Here is an 18,626-nt window from a genome sequence, read left to right as displayed (position 1 = left end):
TTACCCTAAACCCTTCAACAACAATGTTTATTGAACAGGAAGCAAAGTGTGAAGACCCTTTGAATTTCAGGCCCTGACAAAATGTGCTGTACGCTCTCCTCCCTCTCCACTGCCCGGACACCCCTAGTCAAGTTCAGCTCAGGGCCACCCTTGGTCAGCTACAGATGGGGACCCACGGACAAAGCAGGAGGGAACAGCAGCCAGGAGGAAAGGGGGCTTGGAGGGAGTCATGGGGGCAGGATGGGCAGCTGATGTTTAGTCATCGTTTTGTTAGAACCATAGCTTTCCCATTGTTGCGGATGGAAAAACCCAAAGGCACAAGTCTGAACAACCTGCACAGGTTAGTTGAACCAGGCATTTAAAACTGAAATATTTAGACAGCCTGAGAACTCCGTGTCATCCTTGGGTGGCATGAAGGATTTTAATCGCAGACCTGGCTGGCAGTGGAGTCCGTGTTCTTCTCTCCACCCCTGGTGGCTCCGTTCTGCCCTTGGTAATTGGTAAAGTGAAACGGGGAGCTGAGGTAAGCCTGTGGCACTTAGTCAAGTAACAATAGCTGTCACTCTCTCTTGTTTAATCCTATAGTGGAGTACGACAAGGAGTTCTCCCCTCGCCAGCGACACCACAAAGAGTTCAAGTTCAACTTATCCCAGATTCCTGAGGGTGAGGCGGTGACGGCTGCTGAATTCCGCATCTACAAGGACTGTGTTGTGGGGAGTTTTAAAAACCAAACTTTTCTTATCAGCATTTATCAAGTCTTACAGGAGCATCAGCACAGGTATGAAGGCTTGAGGAAGCCCCAAAATGCGGGGCTGGCCCCATTTCCCACCCTCTGGCGTCACGTGACCTTGCGTGTGTCTGTGGAAGGTGACATGAAGCTCCGGGGCAGCTGTGAATGTGACGAGATGGGTGGCTGAAAGGGCAGTGGTTAGCTGGCAAGATCTTTTGGCTGTGAAGTTGACTTTGCAAATAGTTTTTTTTTTTCCTGTGCAAGCCAGTGAGCGGTATGTACGAAGCATCCTTTGTGATCAGACAGCTTTATAATTTACTGGGGATGAAAGTTTTCCTGCTATTGTTTGGTCCTTACTTTGAATGTTGGGTGAGGGTAGCTAAAACCAATTCACAAATTAAAATTATACCATGATGCTCATAAGCAATACTAATTCAGATGACTCTAAGACTATGAATTTGTGCATATAATATATGCACACGTTTATCTTTGAGTGAGTACGTGTGTGTGTGTGTGTGTGTGTGTGTGTGTGTGTATGCAATATATTTTTACCATTTGGTTGCAAGGGAATGATAGAGCAATTTCCATGTGTCTCTATTATTATTTTCTAAAATGGTCCGAGCCATTTTAAAAGGCTGTAATCAAGTATGTTTCTGGGGCAGCTGCCTAGCAGTAAAGAATTTGGAGGATTAGAAGGGCAAAGGGACAGAGGTTATAGCAGTTAGTTCAAACCTACAGTATACAGAAAAGAAGACAAGACTGTGAATGATTGTGGAGCCCCATTTAATCTGCGGGTAGATTGGCATCACTGTGCTGAGGTAGAGATTAAGTCAGTGATATGACAGCTTTATGGTAGACACAAAGATTAGAATTAAAAGAATGGATGGAGGAGGGAACCCCACTCATGTGGACTCTGGGGAATTCCATCACCTTTGGTTCTGTAAACTAAGTCCTGATTCTTGGCTTTGGTCTTGGAAGTCTTTTGACTTTGTAAGAATTTGTGAGGGTTTAGGAACAACTTTGGTTTCTTCTGAATCTACGGAGCTGAATATGGTTCTGCCACAAGTATGCAAATTTGTGTGTTTGGCTATGAAATTGCCGAATTTGGCTATGAAAGGCTGAGTATGCTTCTGAAGACGTCACCAGTGTGTGTGTTCCTTCTGCAAGCTGGTCTGTAAGGGAGTAGAAGAAAGTAGGGCAATGCCGGGGCCTGGGAACACACCATGAGTGAAATACAGCTATCGTGGTATCTTTGGAATGCACTAAATTTTCAGTCCAAGAAATTGATGTCTGATTTTCACTCTTAAATAAAAGTATATTCAATGGTTTTCCTGTAGAGAAGGCTTCTTCTGGAAAGCAAATCATTTATTGCTAGATATTTGTCTTTTGATACTTTGGAGAGAATTGGTATTCTCTCCAATATTGATTCTTTGGCAGTGCTTTAGCATTGAGTTTTCAATCTGCCGAATTATTTATTCCATTATCTTCCTCTGGTAGGAGTAACATACTGGTACTTTTTTTGGCTCAGAAGTTTCTTTAGAATACATGATTTTCTCTGTCCTGAGGGAAAAGCAGTGTAGTAAAAATATTAGGTTGGAAGTTTAGTGACTGTGGAGGTTTTTTTTTTTTTTTTTTTTTTTTTTTTTTAAAGGACAGAGCCAACAGAATCTTTGAGGCTTATACTGAACTCCAGCCAAAGCAGAACAGCTGCCTTGGGCCCAAGATGGTGGCGACATACTTCCTTGAGGCCAGCAGTGAATTTGGAAAACAAAATCCTGCATGGCCCCAGCCTCCGGTGGCTCCCTATCAAAGCAGTGAGCTGTCCTGTTTTGCTGTCTAGAATGAAAGCATTTGGTGACTGGATGTGTTTAATTTTTGTGCACAGGAGAAGGGAAATACTTGGAGAATTGAGAGAATTTCATGCTTTTGAAGGCCTCCAGGATGGCCAGGAGATTTCTTATCTGTGGGCTAGGAGCCCAGGCCTCCTGCTGTCCCCAGCGTCCTTCAGAGGCCTCCAGATTTCACTGCAGGCTCCTTCTGGGGGGAGGTTTGAGCTCCCCATCTGTACCATCTTGAGGTGTCTTGGCTGAGAATCTTTTTCCAAGCTTGTAAAGAAAGTTATTTGTCTAATCTGTGTTGAAGTAAAATTTGTAGCATTTGATAGATTCCTTTAATTTAACAAAGGTTTGTTTTGCAAAATAGTTGGCCTCATGGAAACAGGGCATCGGGATTTTAAGTGCTGAGTAATACACTCAGTGAACAGCAGAAGTGTTGCACTGGACCCCTGATATGAAAGGCAGTCACTTGACTCGGGGAGGTGAACAATCAGCCTTTGCTGTGGACCCCACAAAAACAAGTTTATTTGACTAATAAGCAGTAACTGGACCAGGTAAGTTTTTTAAAAGTAGCTACTTGAGTAGATGGTGCTTTTAGTAAGCTCAGGGAAATACTTGACACTTTACTCAGAAAGCTGAGAGGCAACACATAGGTTGGATAGAGTGAGATCAATGACTCAAGTCTACGCTAAGTCCACGCAACACAAGATATTCTTTGCATTTTATTTTTCTTAAGTTTGTTCCACGGTATTATATGGCGTTTACATTTTAAGATGAGTTCGGTGCTCTGGGAGTGTAGTTCAGTGGTATAGCACTTGCCTAGCATGCATGAGGCCCTGGGTTTTGTCCCCAGCCATACCAAAAAAAAAAAAAAAATGAGAGTTAGGTGTCAATATTTGGTGTTATAAATCATCATATTCTTCTGATGACACTGAAAAAAATTTGTACTTATAAAGAGCTAACAGTTTGGAGAAGACCTTCTCGTATATGCTCTCATTAGGGTCTTGCCATGACCCACTGGGTAGACAGGGCAGGCATGGTTTCTGTGAGAGAGCCACATGTGACATACAGGAAAATGCTTAAACTGTAGATGCCTCCTAATGCTGGGCCAGTCCCGAGATAAAGGTGAAGAGCCAGGAACTGGCGAGCAGTCTCCTTCTGCATGTCCCCACCCCTCCACTTCCTGAGTGTGGATGTGGGCGCCGGAGGTGTTTCTGTCCGGGCGGCAAAGGAGATTGCTCCACTGGTGGTGAAAATGGGCCTGGTAGAATTCTAGCTCTGCTACTGGGGCTTTCAAGGCCTTCCTATAGAAAACCTTTGCAAATCTTTATTGTTCTCTTGATCAATCACTGATCTATTAACAGCTTTTCTAGAGGAAGAGAATGGAGGGGGGAAAAAGATTAGAATTAATTACATAAAAGCATTCTTTTCCATGGCATTATACTTTCATGCGTGTGCTTCTTTACTGCATACTTCTGTACAATTTAAACACTAAGCTGTGTTCACACGTGGAGTCCAGGCTGCCCTGAACACGCGTAGCCTTTCATTCATGCATGGCAGCATTGTGGTGCCATGTTGCTTTTCACACACATTCGTGACCTGTGTTCCTGCAGTTTCTAACTGAATTTCATATATATGGAAATCAGAGAGATGCTCTTGCAAGCTAACCAGGGATTTCCAGAGAGACCTGTTTAGTATCTGAATCATGGTACTGTTTGGTGTATGAATGGACCACAACTGCTTCTGCTAGTTCTGATATTTCATGTTTTACTTTATATGTCTTGGCAATATCATTGCTTAGCAGCAGTGGGCTGTCTTCTGTGTCTATGAGAACTTTCTATGTTCTAACATGGTACGTAGTTTTTTGGAAGATATTTAGAGTGAAAATTACCAAATATAAAGTGAAGTTCCTCCTGGATAAGTAATATCAAAACATACTCATATTTAGAAAGGGGCAAAGATATGTAGACATATATATGTAGTTGTGTGTGTAAATAGTGTATATATATATATATTCTTTTATGTAAATTTATATAAATTATTAATTGTTTTTTAGTTTGGTTCATGTGTTTCATCCTAATTTCAGGAAACTTTGGATATGAATAAATATAGTCAAGGAAACGCTACTTTAGAGTTGGGTTTCAAAGCTTTGAGAAAAAATTCTTTAGGTCAACCTAGAAGCTAAGCTGATGAAGTCCCTAGGATCAATCCCATATTGAATTACTGCCTTCAGTTTTGAGAAAATTCAGTCTGATCTATTTTACAGATAGAATATAATTTCTCCAGAAGAGAAAAAGATCACTGAAAGACAAAAACATACTGTTTTTAGACTTTTTGCTTTGGTATTTTGAACCACTCCCAGAAATAAAGAACCTAGGAACAAGCTAGAGAAAGGTAATGAAGATGGGTCAGTTTGCCCTTGTCTGAAGTCTGTGTGGTGGGGAGGTCTCAAGAGTGTCCATCTCAGCAGAATGAGCTAACTTACAGTAGGTTCACGAGACTGTCAGTGAGCCGCTGACATAATTAGATAGCCCAGCTATGAGAGTCGAACCTGATTTTCCCAGTACCATTCATTGAAATACTGTTCTTTTTCCAAGTACTTCAGTGGCACGATCATCATAAACTAGGTGACCATTTGTATGTGGGTCTGTTTCTTGGGATCTTTATTTTGTTGGTTGATTTTTCTCTTCCTGCACCAATGCTGCACTAGCTTAATTCTTTGAGTTTTGTAATGAGGATTGATATCTGCTATGTAGGTTTCTCAAATTTGTTCTTGTGACTTTTTAATTTTTTGGGGGGCTACTGATGGTTCTTTATATTTTCATAGAAACTTTAAAATCTGTTAGCTTCCACAAAAACTAAACCCGCCAGGGCTTCTGATTAGGATTTCATTAAATCTAGACATGAACTTGAAAAGAATTTACACTTTAGCAGTATCAAGTGTACCATTCCAAGAATATGGTGTTTATTTAGGCTTTCTTTTATAACTCTCAAAATATATATATTTTTGGGAGGGGTTGAGCATTTTCACTGGATTATTTTTATGTTTGATGCTTTTGTAAATAATTCTGGCTTTAAAATTTTTCAATGTCAAATTATATTTTTCTCCCATGTACAAATCCATTGATATTTGTATATTATCATATATCCAGCAACCTTTAAGATGCCAATTTAATTCTAATAGATTTTCTGTACAATCTTTTGGAATTTCTGTAATTATACCATTGATAAATGTCAGCCCTTTTTCTTTCTTTAAAATTCCTGTTTTTTGTTTCCCTCTTTATTGTGCTGGCTAGGATATCCAGTACAGTATTGAAATCCATTCCGATTTCTAATGTCAGAAATCCTTTTAAGATTTCTTATTTCAGAGGGGAAAGATAAACTATTTCACCATGAAGGATGATGATTGTTATAAATATACTACACATAATCTCTTAGATTAAGGAAATTATTTTCTATTCCCAGTTTTCTAAGTTTTTTAAAATTAGAAATGAATATGAAATTTTATCAAATTAAAAGAAAAACTTTTGAGATATGGTCTTTTCTGTTAATAGTGTTAGTACCAGTACCACATTAAATAATTTTCAAATTGCTAAACTAATTTCATAGTCCTGAAACACATTCAACTTGTGATGTGTTACCTTCGTATAGTAGGCTGGGTTCAAAGACCATTGATAATTTTACTACCTGGATCACCTGGGGGTCTGTTTCCATTGCCTTTTGCTTCCCTTGATCCTCGTTTGATTTTATTTCCTAGCATGCCTGATAACTTTTTTTAATCAACTTTTGGACATAACCAGGTGTAGATATTGTTACCTTCTTCCAGACTGGATTTAATGCTCTTCTAGAAATCAGATGAAAAGCAGGCAAATCATCTCATTCTCTTTATTCCTACTGAGGCTGGGCTTCAGGATTTGCTGAGGCTCATCTGTTTCTGGTTTTGCCTTTCTCCTACAGTTTAGCCCTTCAGGGGTTTCCACTGAAAATCTAGAATTTGTACTGAGGGACCTCTTCCTTGGTGGGCTCTGAACTCTAATTTTTAACTCCTCAGCATTGTGAAGCTGCCAAAAATTCTGTTTTGCTATTAAGCCTCTAAACAGTTTCTTTCTACTTGTTTTCTCAGCTTCTCGTCCCATGTATACACAGCTTAGTATTTGGCAGATATCTCAAATGAAAAAAATTGGTGTTCAAGGCAGCCAGCACATGGGGGAGAGGAGGATGGACTGGATAGAAGTGAACCCTTGCTTCCATGAGATCGTTTTTACACATTCACTTCAGTGCAGCCTCCTTCCTCCTGGAACTTAGCCGTTTATGTCCTACGTATCTTGAGCTGTAGTTTTGGGGATCTTGGCCCAAAATCAAGGCTGCTGCTTTCAGTTTGGGGTGTGCCACGTGCTAGGAGTTAACATGCTCTGGAGTGAAAAGGCAAGAGCAAATTCCAGTCTTGCCTGGTGCATTTCTCTTGTCTTCGAGGCCTTAGTCTTGACCCATGAAGTGTTGCTTGGCTAAGCTGCTCTAAGATGACTTCAAAAAAGTGTTTTTTCAGTTGTTCATCCGTTATTTTTACTCATTCTTGGTGGCAGTGTTACTTTGAGATGTAGTAGCTAGAAGCTGAAGTCTCTGGGTAATATTTTTTATTATGTTCATTTCAAAATCTTTTAAATGATTCCCCACAATGTTTGCATCCTTAACCAAATATTGTAATTCTATAAATAAGACCAAGATCCACTATTCGATCCAGTTCCAGGATCTAGGAGACTAATTTCTTTAGAAAAGCATTACTTGTTGACCGATCCCTCTGGGAATTAGTTGGGTTTTCAGTGCTACCTGCTAGACTGAAGATAAAAGTTCAGTCACTTTAGATACCTGAGCCAGGTTTCTTTTTTGAAGAGAAGGGCAAATTTGAGAAAGCCAGATGAGAGAGGAAAACCTAAGCCTTTTATCACTGAGCAACCACACCTGTTTCTCTTTCTGTTTCTGGCTTTCACAGCTCTGATCCTTGGGGACTGCTGAGATCTTACTGCTGACTGCTAACTTGATAATCTTTGGCTTTGGCAAGGAGCGAACTTTTACATATTTATTCCTTTACCTCTGAGAGGGAGATAATCCAATTAACCCACAGCTCAGACTGTGTAACTGGTTAGTTAGTTTCATCTTCCCGGTTAGGTGTATTTTCCTCATACCTAAAATGATCTACCTGAAATTAAAAAGAGAGAGAGAGAGAATCTACCAAACCTTGTTTCTCAGCCTAAGTTCTATTCTTTGTAAGGCACAGTGCCAGATTAAAGTGTCTGCACTCAGAAGGATGCTAAAATATTTTATGGTTGGAGATAAGAAAAGGAAATGCTTATCCACTAGGTAACCTTGGAAGACAAAACAGTTTTTTTTTTTAATTTCTGGAAATGATACCTTATGTATTAATCACTCCTAGAAACTGATTGCTTTGGTTGCCAGCACTTCTGTAAAAAGATTTCTAGCTTTGTGGGAGGCATGCCCAATTATTAGTGGTTAAGATTATTTTGTGCAGCAATTTTTAAAAAAATCATGAATTAGCATATTTGAACTGTTTCCTTCGCCCACACTGGGCAAGGCTGTGAAATGCAGGATTGGAGAATTAAAAGTTGCAATAGGCTTTGGAAAAAAAACATGTTTAAAAGGTGGCAGAACCTTTCCCCCCTTCTGAGCTTGTCATTAGAGTATGTTGGGTAGACGCCAGCATTTGGAAGCATTATTTTGTTTATGTGGCCAAAGAAGACAGGTTAAACAGCCATGACTGTGTATACTATCCACGCCCTCTTTTCTGTGTTGCTTGCACAGAAGCCAGGCTCTAAGAGCTCTGCTACTTCCGACTTGATCTTTCCATGATTTTGCTCCTTAACCTAGGTGCTCATTCCCAGTTTGAGATGATGGATATTTGGTAGCATCCTCCATCCACTTTGTACTCTTGCAGGGACAGCAGCAAGATTCTTGTGAGCAGATGGCTTTTGACCTTTAGTCTGCAAAGGAGGCAGAGGCAGTGCTGTCACATTTAATGAAGAAGGAGAAGCTGGGCCCTGGTGCTCACCCAGTGCTCCCCAGATCAGCCGAAACGACTACACCTTAGAACCTGCTAGAAGTGCAGTCTTGACCCTACTTGGGTTACCGAACCAGGAGCTTCAGGGTGAGGGCCAATGACCATGGGGCACTTGACCCAGGGTGCACTGAGGACCACTGGGGTGAGGAACACTTGGGCCCAGTGGCCTGGATTCAAATCCCAGCTCTGAGCTCATGGGCTGTGTGACTGGGAGTGAGCTCCTTGGCTTCCTGGTGCCTCCGTTTCCTTCCCTGTAAGCTTGAGCTGGTGTTAATTGTATTTCTCTTTAGGACCTGTGAGAAACTGACACACATGAGAGCACTGGGAACCGCCACGGACTCGACACTGTGTTACCGTGCGCTGTGTTCATGCTGACAGCCAGCAGATTTGTTCTGGTTTGTGAGATGAGACTGCAGGGCCAAAGGGCCTGTGGCTTTTGAAGCGTCTCTATACCGTGCTAGCTGCCGAGGTGAAAACTGAGTAACACTGAGTGACACCGATGAAAACTTAACCAACTGTATAATATTTATCCACTCTGGCTACTCAAATCTCTGTACACAGTGATTTAGCAGTTTATTCTGGTCTGTAATACTTGATTTTCAAATATTCTGTTTCTCTCTCTCTAGTGGTAAAAATTTAAATAATATATATGCTGCACCTTATATAAAGAAACAGTACAAAGCAAGGGCTTCGTTAATTTTCCCAAGTGATTTTCTTACTTTCATTCTATTTCTTTCTTTATTACTTAAAGAGTTTATCAATATATGAATGTTGTCTAGTATCGTAATTTACCATTGATTCCAGACACAAATGCCATGGGAATATGTTGCAAAGAACTAAATAGACCACATAATCCCTTTATCAGACATTACGTATGTTTGCTTATTTTGATTGTATAAATTCCGCTTGATCAAAAATATTTTTCTAGCATAATGGTTAATGGTAAAAAACACAGCTCTGTTTTGACAGGGCGATGGGGGCTTCATGGATTTCATTTTTCAGGAAAGATCAAACCCTAGGAGGAGTGGCTCAGGTACTTCCTGCCCTTCCCTGAGGGCAAAGGAGAGGCAGACATCATGCTTTGCACTCCGCGATGTTGATCAGACAGAATGTCTCCAAGGTGGGTCCTTTGGTGGCTGTGGTGGAAGGGACCACATGGGAGCCTACATGTGGTGCTGGGCACGGAACCCAGGACCACGCACATGCTAAGAAGTGTCCTACCCCTGTGCTGCAGCCCACCCCACTTGTGGCTACTTTTCCAGACTTAGTAGAGCAGGAAGGCCAAGGGTCACTGAGAGAAAGAAAATAGATGTGAATCAGCCCAGAACTGTGTCAGGGCTTTGTTGTAAATAGCGCCTCTTAAATGCTTTGAGGCTGACCAGTGAAACTGTGCCTGCAAGCTTTATTCCTTTTAAAGTCTCTCACCCTGCGGAGTGAATGTGTGTGTCTTAGTCCGTTCTGTACTGCTGTAACAGTGTCGAAGACCTGGTCATTTTAAAGAACAGGATTATTTTCTTTTGGCTTTTTGGGACAGGATCTCAGTGTAGTTTAGATGGGCTTTGAACTTGCTACATAGCCCAGGTTGGTCTTGCAATCATGGCAGTCCTCTTGCTTCAGCCTTCTGGATGCTGGGATTACAGGCCTGTACCACTACACCCATCTCTAGAACAGAAATTTATTGGCTCATAGTTGTAGAGGCTGAAAGTCCAGGGACGGCCTCCTTGGTGGGTTTTGTTATTTGTTTTTTGGTACCAGGGATTGAACCTCGGCAGCAGAACCACTGAGCTAAATCCCCGGCCCATGGTGGGTTATGTTATAATGGAAGGTCAGAGAGCAAGAGAACACACACAGCAGAGCAAGAGAAAGGGAGATGAGTCATCCTTTCATGAGCAACACTCTCCCATGATACCCCGCCTCCACTCAGATGACAGTGCCATTAACACATTCCCGCTGGTTTGAACCACTGTGCATGACCATCCCATGCACAGTTGGGCAGCTTGTACCAACAGACCTAAGCACTCATATTAGTCTTTTACCAACAAAATAATAAAAAGCAGCCCAATGGGACAGTTGTGCATTTACAAGCCCTCCAGCTGGGAGACATAAATGACAACCCACGCAAACATGACTGTGTCAATCCATTTATGTGGCACAGCCCTGGTGGCCTAACTGTCTTCTTCAAGTTCCAACCTCTCCAAACTGTTGCACTGGAGCTGGAGTGTTCAGCCCGGGGACTTTGGGGACATGTTGGAGCTGCAGCAGTGTGCTGTGATGTTCCACATGGAACAGCAGTGTTCCGCTGGGCGGGGGAGCAGGGCATGACCAAGAGCTCATCGGGTGCCATCTCAACAGGACTGTCTGAGACAGGCAGTAGCCAGCGAGGGTGCCTTCCTGCCTGTACCCCTCCACACCCCTGACCCTGGTGCGCTTGGTGCCCTCGTGATTCCTAGCCTTGTGTCTGCCCTGTGTATCTTAACACGTTTGTAGTATCTAGCTCACTTCAGCATTTGCATGCAGTATATTTTGATCTTAGTCTCAGCTCCTGCTTAGCCTGTGCTGTACATTCATTGGTGCAATGGGTTATGATCCCAAAATATGTGATAGCTGAGAGGCCAGGCTCGGTTTAAATTTGGTTTCCCTCAATGACTGTGAAAGGTGTTAGCATCAAAATGGCATCACTTAGGTCAAGCCTAACAAAATGGTTCCTTCTTGTGGAACTCTCACGTCCATGTTCCTGTGACAAGCCTCACTGCAAGGAATTCCTCCAGACTGCAATATTCCAGATCAGCCTTTTACATGTGGGCTCTTGCCTGACACTGGTGGTCTCTGCCAAAGAGTTAACATCAGCTCTTGCCATAAGCCCTTAGAACCAATGCTTTGTTTCAAAACAGCCTGCATGGATGTCTCTTTTTTTTCATTCATTCATTCATTCATTCATTCATTCATTTGTTCGTTCATTCATCCATGCTCCTGGGGACTTAGCTCTTTTTTTCTTTTAAAAGCTTCCTCTTGGAGCTAGGCCTATAGCTCAGTGTGTCCTTAACATGTGCAATGCCCTGGTGTCCATCCCCAGCAACCACTAAAGCCAAATGTAGAGTTTCCTCTTTCCCCATCCTCTTCTGAGGCACCATTGGTCCACCCTCGCATGCATAGCCCAGATTGCAGTCCCTCCCAGTTCCCAGATAAACCCTCCGTTTAGGGAGTTGGTCTCTCTGCTGCTCAGGTCAAGTTGATACGCCTGTGTGACTCTGAGATTTTGCTAGGGCTCAGTCCCTCCGCTGAGGAAGGTGCCATCAGAACGCAGCCTGCCTCTTCTGCTTGTCCTGAGGGTAAAGGAAGCCCTTGGTGCTGTACTTTTCAAGGCACACTGTAAACTCTGCCATTCCTTTATCCTACTTGGTGCAGTCATTTTTAAGCCCTTGTGTTACCTCAGCATCCTAGATCTAAGCATCTAAATTCAAGATCACCTTGCTACCATAGACCACAGAAACTTAATCTTCAAGGCTTGGGTGTTGGACCACATATGCTTAACAGGTCTCATAAACACCGAGATCTGGTGTAGAGAAATGGCATGGAAACAACAGAGGTCTTGGGAGCCCCACCATAACTCAGGATAGAAGCTCAGCCCTTCTTGTCCACCGACCCCACAAACCCTATAGACCCCACTATTTCCACACAACAATGAATAATCCCCATCGACTTTCTTTTGTCTCTGTCATAAGTTTCACTCTTGATTCTGATTCTCCTCATCTCATTTATGCCTCTCTCCTCTCTTCCCACGTTCTCTTCTTTCTTCCTTTTTTGGGCAGTGGTTTTCTATTTCATCCCTTACTTTCTCCTGTAAATCGTCTCCTATTTCCCTTATTGTAAAACCGGTCTTTTAAAAAATAAATAAATGAAAGCTTTTCCCATCTCTTCCTACCAGCCATGCCACACTCGGGCTTGGACCATATTTCTATGTTCCCTTATTACAAGTGCTTAAGAATTAGATGCATGTTGCCTCTTTGAAGCCCTGTGAATAACGGACCCTCGGTAGCTCTGTACCTCGCCTTTTGCGCCTCAGAGCAGTCTCCCCCTGTAGTCCTCTCCGGGTCTGGATCGTAGATGATGCCAGCCAAGTTCTGCCCCTCTGACACGAATGTGTCCTGGGCTTCCTTCGGGCCTGGGCTACTTTTCCCAGAGAACCCTCCGTAGCGTATGTGTTATTTTTGGACTCGGGTCTTCCATGACCTCCCAGCACAGGATTTATGTCTGTCTGCATCTGAACTTCAAAGCCTTGGCCCCACAGTCTCCTCTTGCTGTTTTCCGTGGAACCCCTCGTCTCCCGGCTTGGTTGTTGCTCCAGGCGTGGGGGGCAGTTTGTCTGCAGGGGGTAAGCCACGTCCCGTCAAGGGAGCTTTAAAGGGGACAGGCTGAGTGTGGCCCCCACAGGCTCTGCCGAGCAGCTGAGTAAACTGCTTTTAGCTGTGCCTACTGTTTATTTTTGGGAAAGATGACAATAGAGTTCCCTTCTAACGCAAAGTAGCTGTGCGAGCAGGAAAAATGGCCTGTCCCCGTGGAAGAAATCTGAAAATTTTCACTTGGATGATCCACTGGCCTCATAAAAATAATTCTCAGACTAGAAATGAATCTAGCGAGCAGGAAATGGCCTGTCCCCGTGGAAGAAATCTGAAAATTTTCACTTGGATGATCCACTGGCCTCATAAAAATAATTCTCAGACTAGAAATGAATCTCATTCATTCATCACAGGCTGCCTTTGGTAATTTCAAAAGGGGGTGTGTCGATATGGGCGACTTCTTGACTCAAATCTAAGTCCCTTCACCTGTTCTTTCCCTAAGTTCTCTCCTCTGTGAGCTTGTGATCCTGGCTGCACACATGAGCCTCAATTTCTTCAACTGCAAAACAGGTAATGTTATGTTACCACGTTTCCCCGAAAATAAGACCTAGCTGGGAAATCACCAGCCTTGAAAACGAGAGGTAGAAAACGCCAGCCTCAGTCAGCACATCCCGACCTCACAGAGCAGCCACCAACCAAGAGAACAGTTCAGGCAGTGAGGGATTTTTCAGCGGTTTGGAGTACGTCCCATCCCACAAGGCTGGGTGTGGCATTGTGGTGAGGCTCACGTTTTAGATTTTGGAGCATCTTGGCTTCTGAAGTTTCAAATGAGCCTGTATTTAATGCTAATGATATTTTTATCCCTGTAAGATATTGCAGCAAAATACTTCCAGCATCTGAAGATTTTAATTTCTTTGTGGCCAAGCCATAGCCCTCCCTGTGGTGAGAATCCCGGGCCACTTCTTTCCAGTGTATGGGCCTGGGGGTGTGAATTGAGGTTCAGACTGGTTCTGAAACAGTGGCAGATGACCTCTGATGACAAGTGAGGGGACAGAAAGAAGCCCACACACCATCTTTCTGTAAGTCCTGGGGTTATGTTGGTCAAAAAGTAAAAATATAAAAATATTCTGTGTGAGGGCTCATGTCTGTGATCCTAGCTCCTTGGGAGGCTGAGGCAGGAAGATTATTTGAGGCCAGGAGTTTAGAGCCCACCTAGGCAACATACCAAGACCATTATCTCCAGAGAGGAGAGAGAGATTGATGGATTCTCTTTGATGCTCAGTGGAAAGTAAGTGCTCAAAGTTCCCCAACAGTGGCTCACAATTGTGCTAGAATGAGCTTTAAGAATAACTGAACTGCCGGGTGTGGTGGAACATACCTGTCATCTCAGCACCCAGGAGGCTGAGGCAGGAGGGTTGCTGCAAGTTAGAGGCCAGCCTGCGGTCCATAGTGAGGCTAAACACAAAAGACTGAACAGACACCCCTCATTATATATTCTGCATGAAAAATTCTTGTCACTCACCCCAGGTCATGATTCAGTGGGCTCCCTTGGAAGAAAAGAGCAGGTGACCAAGAAATGTGATGCTGCTCCTTGTCTCTCCTGACTTCACTGGCACTAACATGATGGTTTCCAGGTCCTAATTTTAAAAAATGATTTTTAATCAAGACACAATTTTCTAAATGCTCCATGGATCCCGATTTTAATCTTAATCCTGCTCCTACTTTCCTCTTTAGAGGTCGCCAGCCACAGAGTAAGCTATAAACAGCTGCATTCAAAAGAGAGAATGTAAAGAAGCAGTGAAATAAAACGAGTAAAGATTGAACAACGATACGATACTGATTTGCTGTTTGCCCCGATTTCAGAAAGGATCTGAAAGGAGCGGCCGTGGCCAGGCTTTGGGGGAGATTGCAGGACCCCCCTCTCGCTGTGCGCCATCCGCCGCCGGGGCCGCAAAGGGCTGACTTTGGTGTTTTCCATCCCAATGCCGGGCCGGCAGATGGGGACCCACGGTGCCTCGTTTTCTCCTTTCAGAGACTCCGACCTGTTTTTGTTGGACACCCGAGTCGTGTGGGCTTCGGAAGAAGGCTGGCTGGAATTCGACATCACGGCCACCAGCAACCTGTGGCTGGTGACGCCGCAGCACAACATGGGGCTCCAGCTGAGCGTGGTCACGCGGGACGGTGAGCTGGGGCTCGCACACCCCGAAAACTGTCTGGGGGTGCTGTGGTTCACGTCCCCTCCTGCCGTCCTGGAGGCCTGGGCTCCAGGGTGACCTTTTACTGTTCCCTGGCGGCTGCCATTGGAAACCAAAGCCCTTCTAGCAGGGGCGCGGGGGACAGAGGCAGGGGGTTAGGGAGGAAGGAAGGCGAGAGCCGCCAGGTGAACCCCTGGCTCCCCCTCCTCCTACAGTCGCAGAGCTCAGGGTCCTCACGTGCAGTCCACTCGCGGACTGGGGAGAAAGAAGATCAGAGGGAAAGAGGTGCAAGGAGGAATCAGACCCGCAGAGCCCGGAGAGCCCCGGAGACCCCCGCTCCTCCCCAGCCCAGTCCTCTGAAGGCTGCTGCTGTCCCGGGTGGCGGCGGGACTCAGACTCCGTGTTCTTGTCTGCATTTCAGGGCTCCATGTCAACCCCCGCGCCGCGGGCCTGGTGGGCAGAGACGGCCCCTACGACAAGCAGCCCTTCATGGTGGCCTTCTTCAAGGTGAGCGAGGTCCACGTGCGCACCGCCAGGTCAGCGCCGGGCCGGCGCCGCCAGCAGAGACAGACCCGCAGAGCCCGGAGAGCCCCGGAGACCCCCGCTCCTCCCCAGCCCAGTCCTCTGAAGGCTGCTGCTGTCCCGGGTGGCGGCGGGACTCAGACTCCGTGTTCTTGTCTGCATTTCAGGGCTCCATGTCAACCCCCGCGCCGCGGGCCTGGTGGGCAGAGACGGCCCCTACGACAAGCAGCCCTTCATGGTGGCCTTCTTCAAGGTGAGCGAGGTCCACGTGCGCACCGCCAGGTCAGCGCCGGGCCGGCGCCGCCAGCAGAGTCGCAATCGCTCCACCCAGGCCCAGGACGTGTCCCGGGTCTCCAGCGCTGCGGGTAGGTGAGAGCGCAGCCCCGCGGCCTCCTTGAGAACACAGCTCGGCGCAAGGTGGTGGCCCCAGCTGTCCCGTCACAGTCACGGGCATCTAAGTAGCTAAAGACCCCGGCCACAGGCAGCCTGACTGCTCTGTACCAGATGAGCATCTGTTTGGCTAGATTTGCCCAGCTCCTTTTCAGTTCCCCTCAAAATCATGGAAACGTTTCCACTTTTATTTCCGGTTGCATTATTAAATCCCGCGGGCGGTACTTTCTGAAGTACTTGGGGCCAGAAGTGTTTCAGATGTTTTATCTTTTCAGACTTTGGAATATTTGCACCTAAGTAACGAGATATTCTGGGGGCAGGAGCTGACCCTAAATGCAAAGCTTCCTTGCGTTTCACTGACGCCTTGGACCCAGCCTGAAGGTCATGTGCACAGCACCTGGGTTGTGACAGTGACCCACCACGCGAGGTCAGGGTGAGGTTTTCCTACTTGTGCCATCATGTTGGCACTCAAAAGGTTTCACATTTTGGAGCTTTTCAGTTTTTCGATTTTCCCATTGGGCTGCTGAATGGGTGCACAGTAACCTCATGTGTTTGTGTAACGTGGACTTGTGTTTATCAGAGCTCTTGGGTGGAAGTAACGGAAAGTCAACACCAGCAGCCCTGGAAAATGGATTTTACTGAACTGGGCAGTTCAAGCATTCTGGCTTTGGGCCTGGCTGCATCCCTGGGCTCAGATGATACTAGGAATCTCTCTCTCTTCTTTCCTATTTTCCTTTGTTGGTGGCATTCTCAGAAAGACTGTGTGGTGGCAGGAGAGCATCCCACAGTTCCAGGTTTTGTCACCTTGGCAATCTCGACTGCAGATGGACAGCCCCCCTTTCACTGCAGTTCTGGCAGAAAGCAGGGGCCTGGCCTGCATCCTGAGCCCTACCCCATGGCTCCTCGATGCCTAGGAAGGGATATGGCTGGCCAGGCCACATTGTGTGCGTGTCTCTAGGGCAGGGATGACTCAGCCTCCTTATACCTGGAACCAGCTCATGCATAGGGCGAGAGAGAGGATGAAGCCCTCCTGCCTGGGTCTGGGACCCTTGTCTGTCCTGCCACCCTGCAGGAGGGGTGGGGCACCCCTGTGGTGACAGGCAGAGGGGAACAGATCTTCCCTCCTGACAGACATCCATGTAGCCATTAGGTAGAAGTGAAGTCAGACCCCTGCAGTTCTGGCTCCCCAGCAGTGCTTGCCAGTTCTGGGTTTCCTTTGCCACTTCAGTAGCCTGGGGACCAAAAAGGAAGCGGGAGTTTTGGTAGGATTTGCAGTTGGAGAACTTGTGCACCTTGTTGCTACCTTTTGACTTTGGATGAACCTAGTCTTTTCAGAATCAGTTCTCCTTGGTAAAGCCGGAGCGATGAGTGCCTTGAAGATTGGTTGGAATTAAATGAAATTCACTTCATCTGGCTCAAAATAGCATTCAAAGACTTGTTACAGCCAATCATAAAAAGTAGGTGTGTGTGTGCCGGAAGTGAAATACCACTGGAAGATGCATTTATTTTTCCAGGTGGCTTTTTATAAATGTCACTTTCATCGCCCAGAAGGAGTAAATGTAACTCTCCAAGGTGCCTGATTTTTCTTTGGGAAGAAGTATGTCTTAAATCTTAGGTCCCAACTTTATGAGCTGTCTTTTTCTCTGATAACTTGAGATCCACTACCCTGTGTGACGTGACATTGTGTTTCGTGGGGTCTTCCTGGTGTTTCTCGGGACCCTTGTGCAATACGGGTGTTCCTGTGTTTACTACTACAAACAGTCTGGGCTGGGGCCTTAAAAAGAAGGAGGCGGAGAAGTGCCTGCTCGCTTTTATTCACTTTGGAGGCAGCTTGCGGAACGGAGCTAATAATCTGTGGCTCCCTCTGGGGCGTCTCACCATGGTGGGCTTGAAGTCATTCAGGACCTGTGGTCAGTCGGCTCTGGGACCTCAGACATGGAGGCATCTCTTGAAATGCTGATTGCTTTTTAAAATTAAAATCTCACTTGATTACTTCAACACCAACCCCACCAACCCAGTATGTATGCACACCAACTTCTCATAATTGAGAAAACATGTTGTCGCTGATTTGGGTTTTAGCAATGTCACCCAATTATTATTTTCCAAGTCTCTTTCAACTGTTTTTTTTTTCCAACTTGAATCAAAATTAAATATGGGCCTTAAAGTTGATCTAAGTTATAATAAGATGCAAATGTCTCTGTTTCATTTTGATCTCCCCACCCCCTACCTCCCAAGCCAGGACTTCCTGATTGCCTTTGCTCCTTTTAGCAGTCCTAGGGCAAAAGAGTTTATACCAAATCCCTGTGACCCCACATATATGAAAGTCCCCAGGAAGTATTGTAATCCATGATCCTCCCTTCTCGCTGTCTTTTAAGACCAAGCCAGTGAGGAGAAGTTGCTTTCATTTGGCCCAAGGTACTAATTTATGTATTTGGCTCTTTATTCTTCTGTAAAGGGGAGTGGATATGCAGAAGGAGAGATTTCTCTCCAAGGAGGAATTTCCAGAAAGCTGGATACCTGAAGAAACCAGCGTCATGTCTTAGT

At 45.1% G+C, this 18,626-nt stretch overlaps 1 protein-coding gene across 1 annotated transcript in view; it reads left to right on the top strand.

Moving 5' to 3' along the window:
• The window catches only part of Bmp6 (bone morphogenetic protein 6), a gene marked incomplete at its 5' end in the record, with an annotated part of 102,183 nt that overhangs the window by 68,166 nt on the left and 15,391 nt on the right, over positions 1–18,626 (top strand). Inside the window, 4 exons of the mRNA XM_010623070.2 lie at positions 586–778; positions 15,008–15,156; positions 15,592–15,706; positions 15,975–16,057. Coding sequence (XP_010621372.1) covers positions 586–778; positions 15,008–15,156; positions 15,592–15,706; positions 15,975–16,057 — 540 coding nt within the window. The remainder of the gene's footprint in view (positions 1–585; positions 779–15,007; positions 15,157–15,591; positions 15,707–15,974; positions 16,058–18,626) is intronic.

This window comes from Fukomys damarensis, unplaced genomic scaffold, assembly GCF_012274545.1.
Source record: "Fukomys damarensis isolate Sample0158 unplaced genomic scaffold, DMR_v1.0_HiC HiC_scaffold_10, whole genome shotgun sequence".
NCBI classification, from domain to species: Eukaryota; Metazoa; Chordata; class Mammalia; order Rodentia; family Bathyergidae; genus Fukomys; species Fukomys damarensis.
The sequence above is the reverse complement of the archived record's forward strand: the minus strand, read 5'-3'. Positions and strand labels throughout refer to the sequence as shown.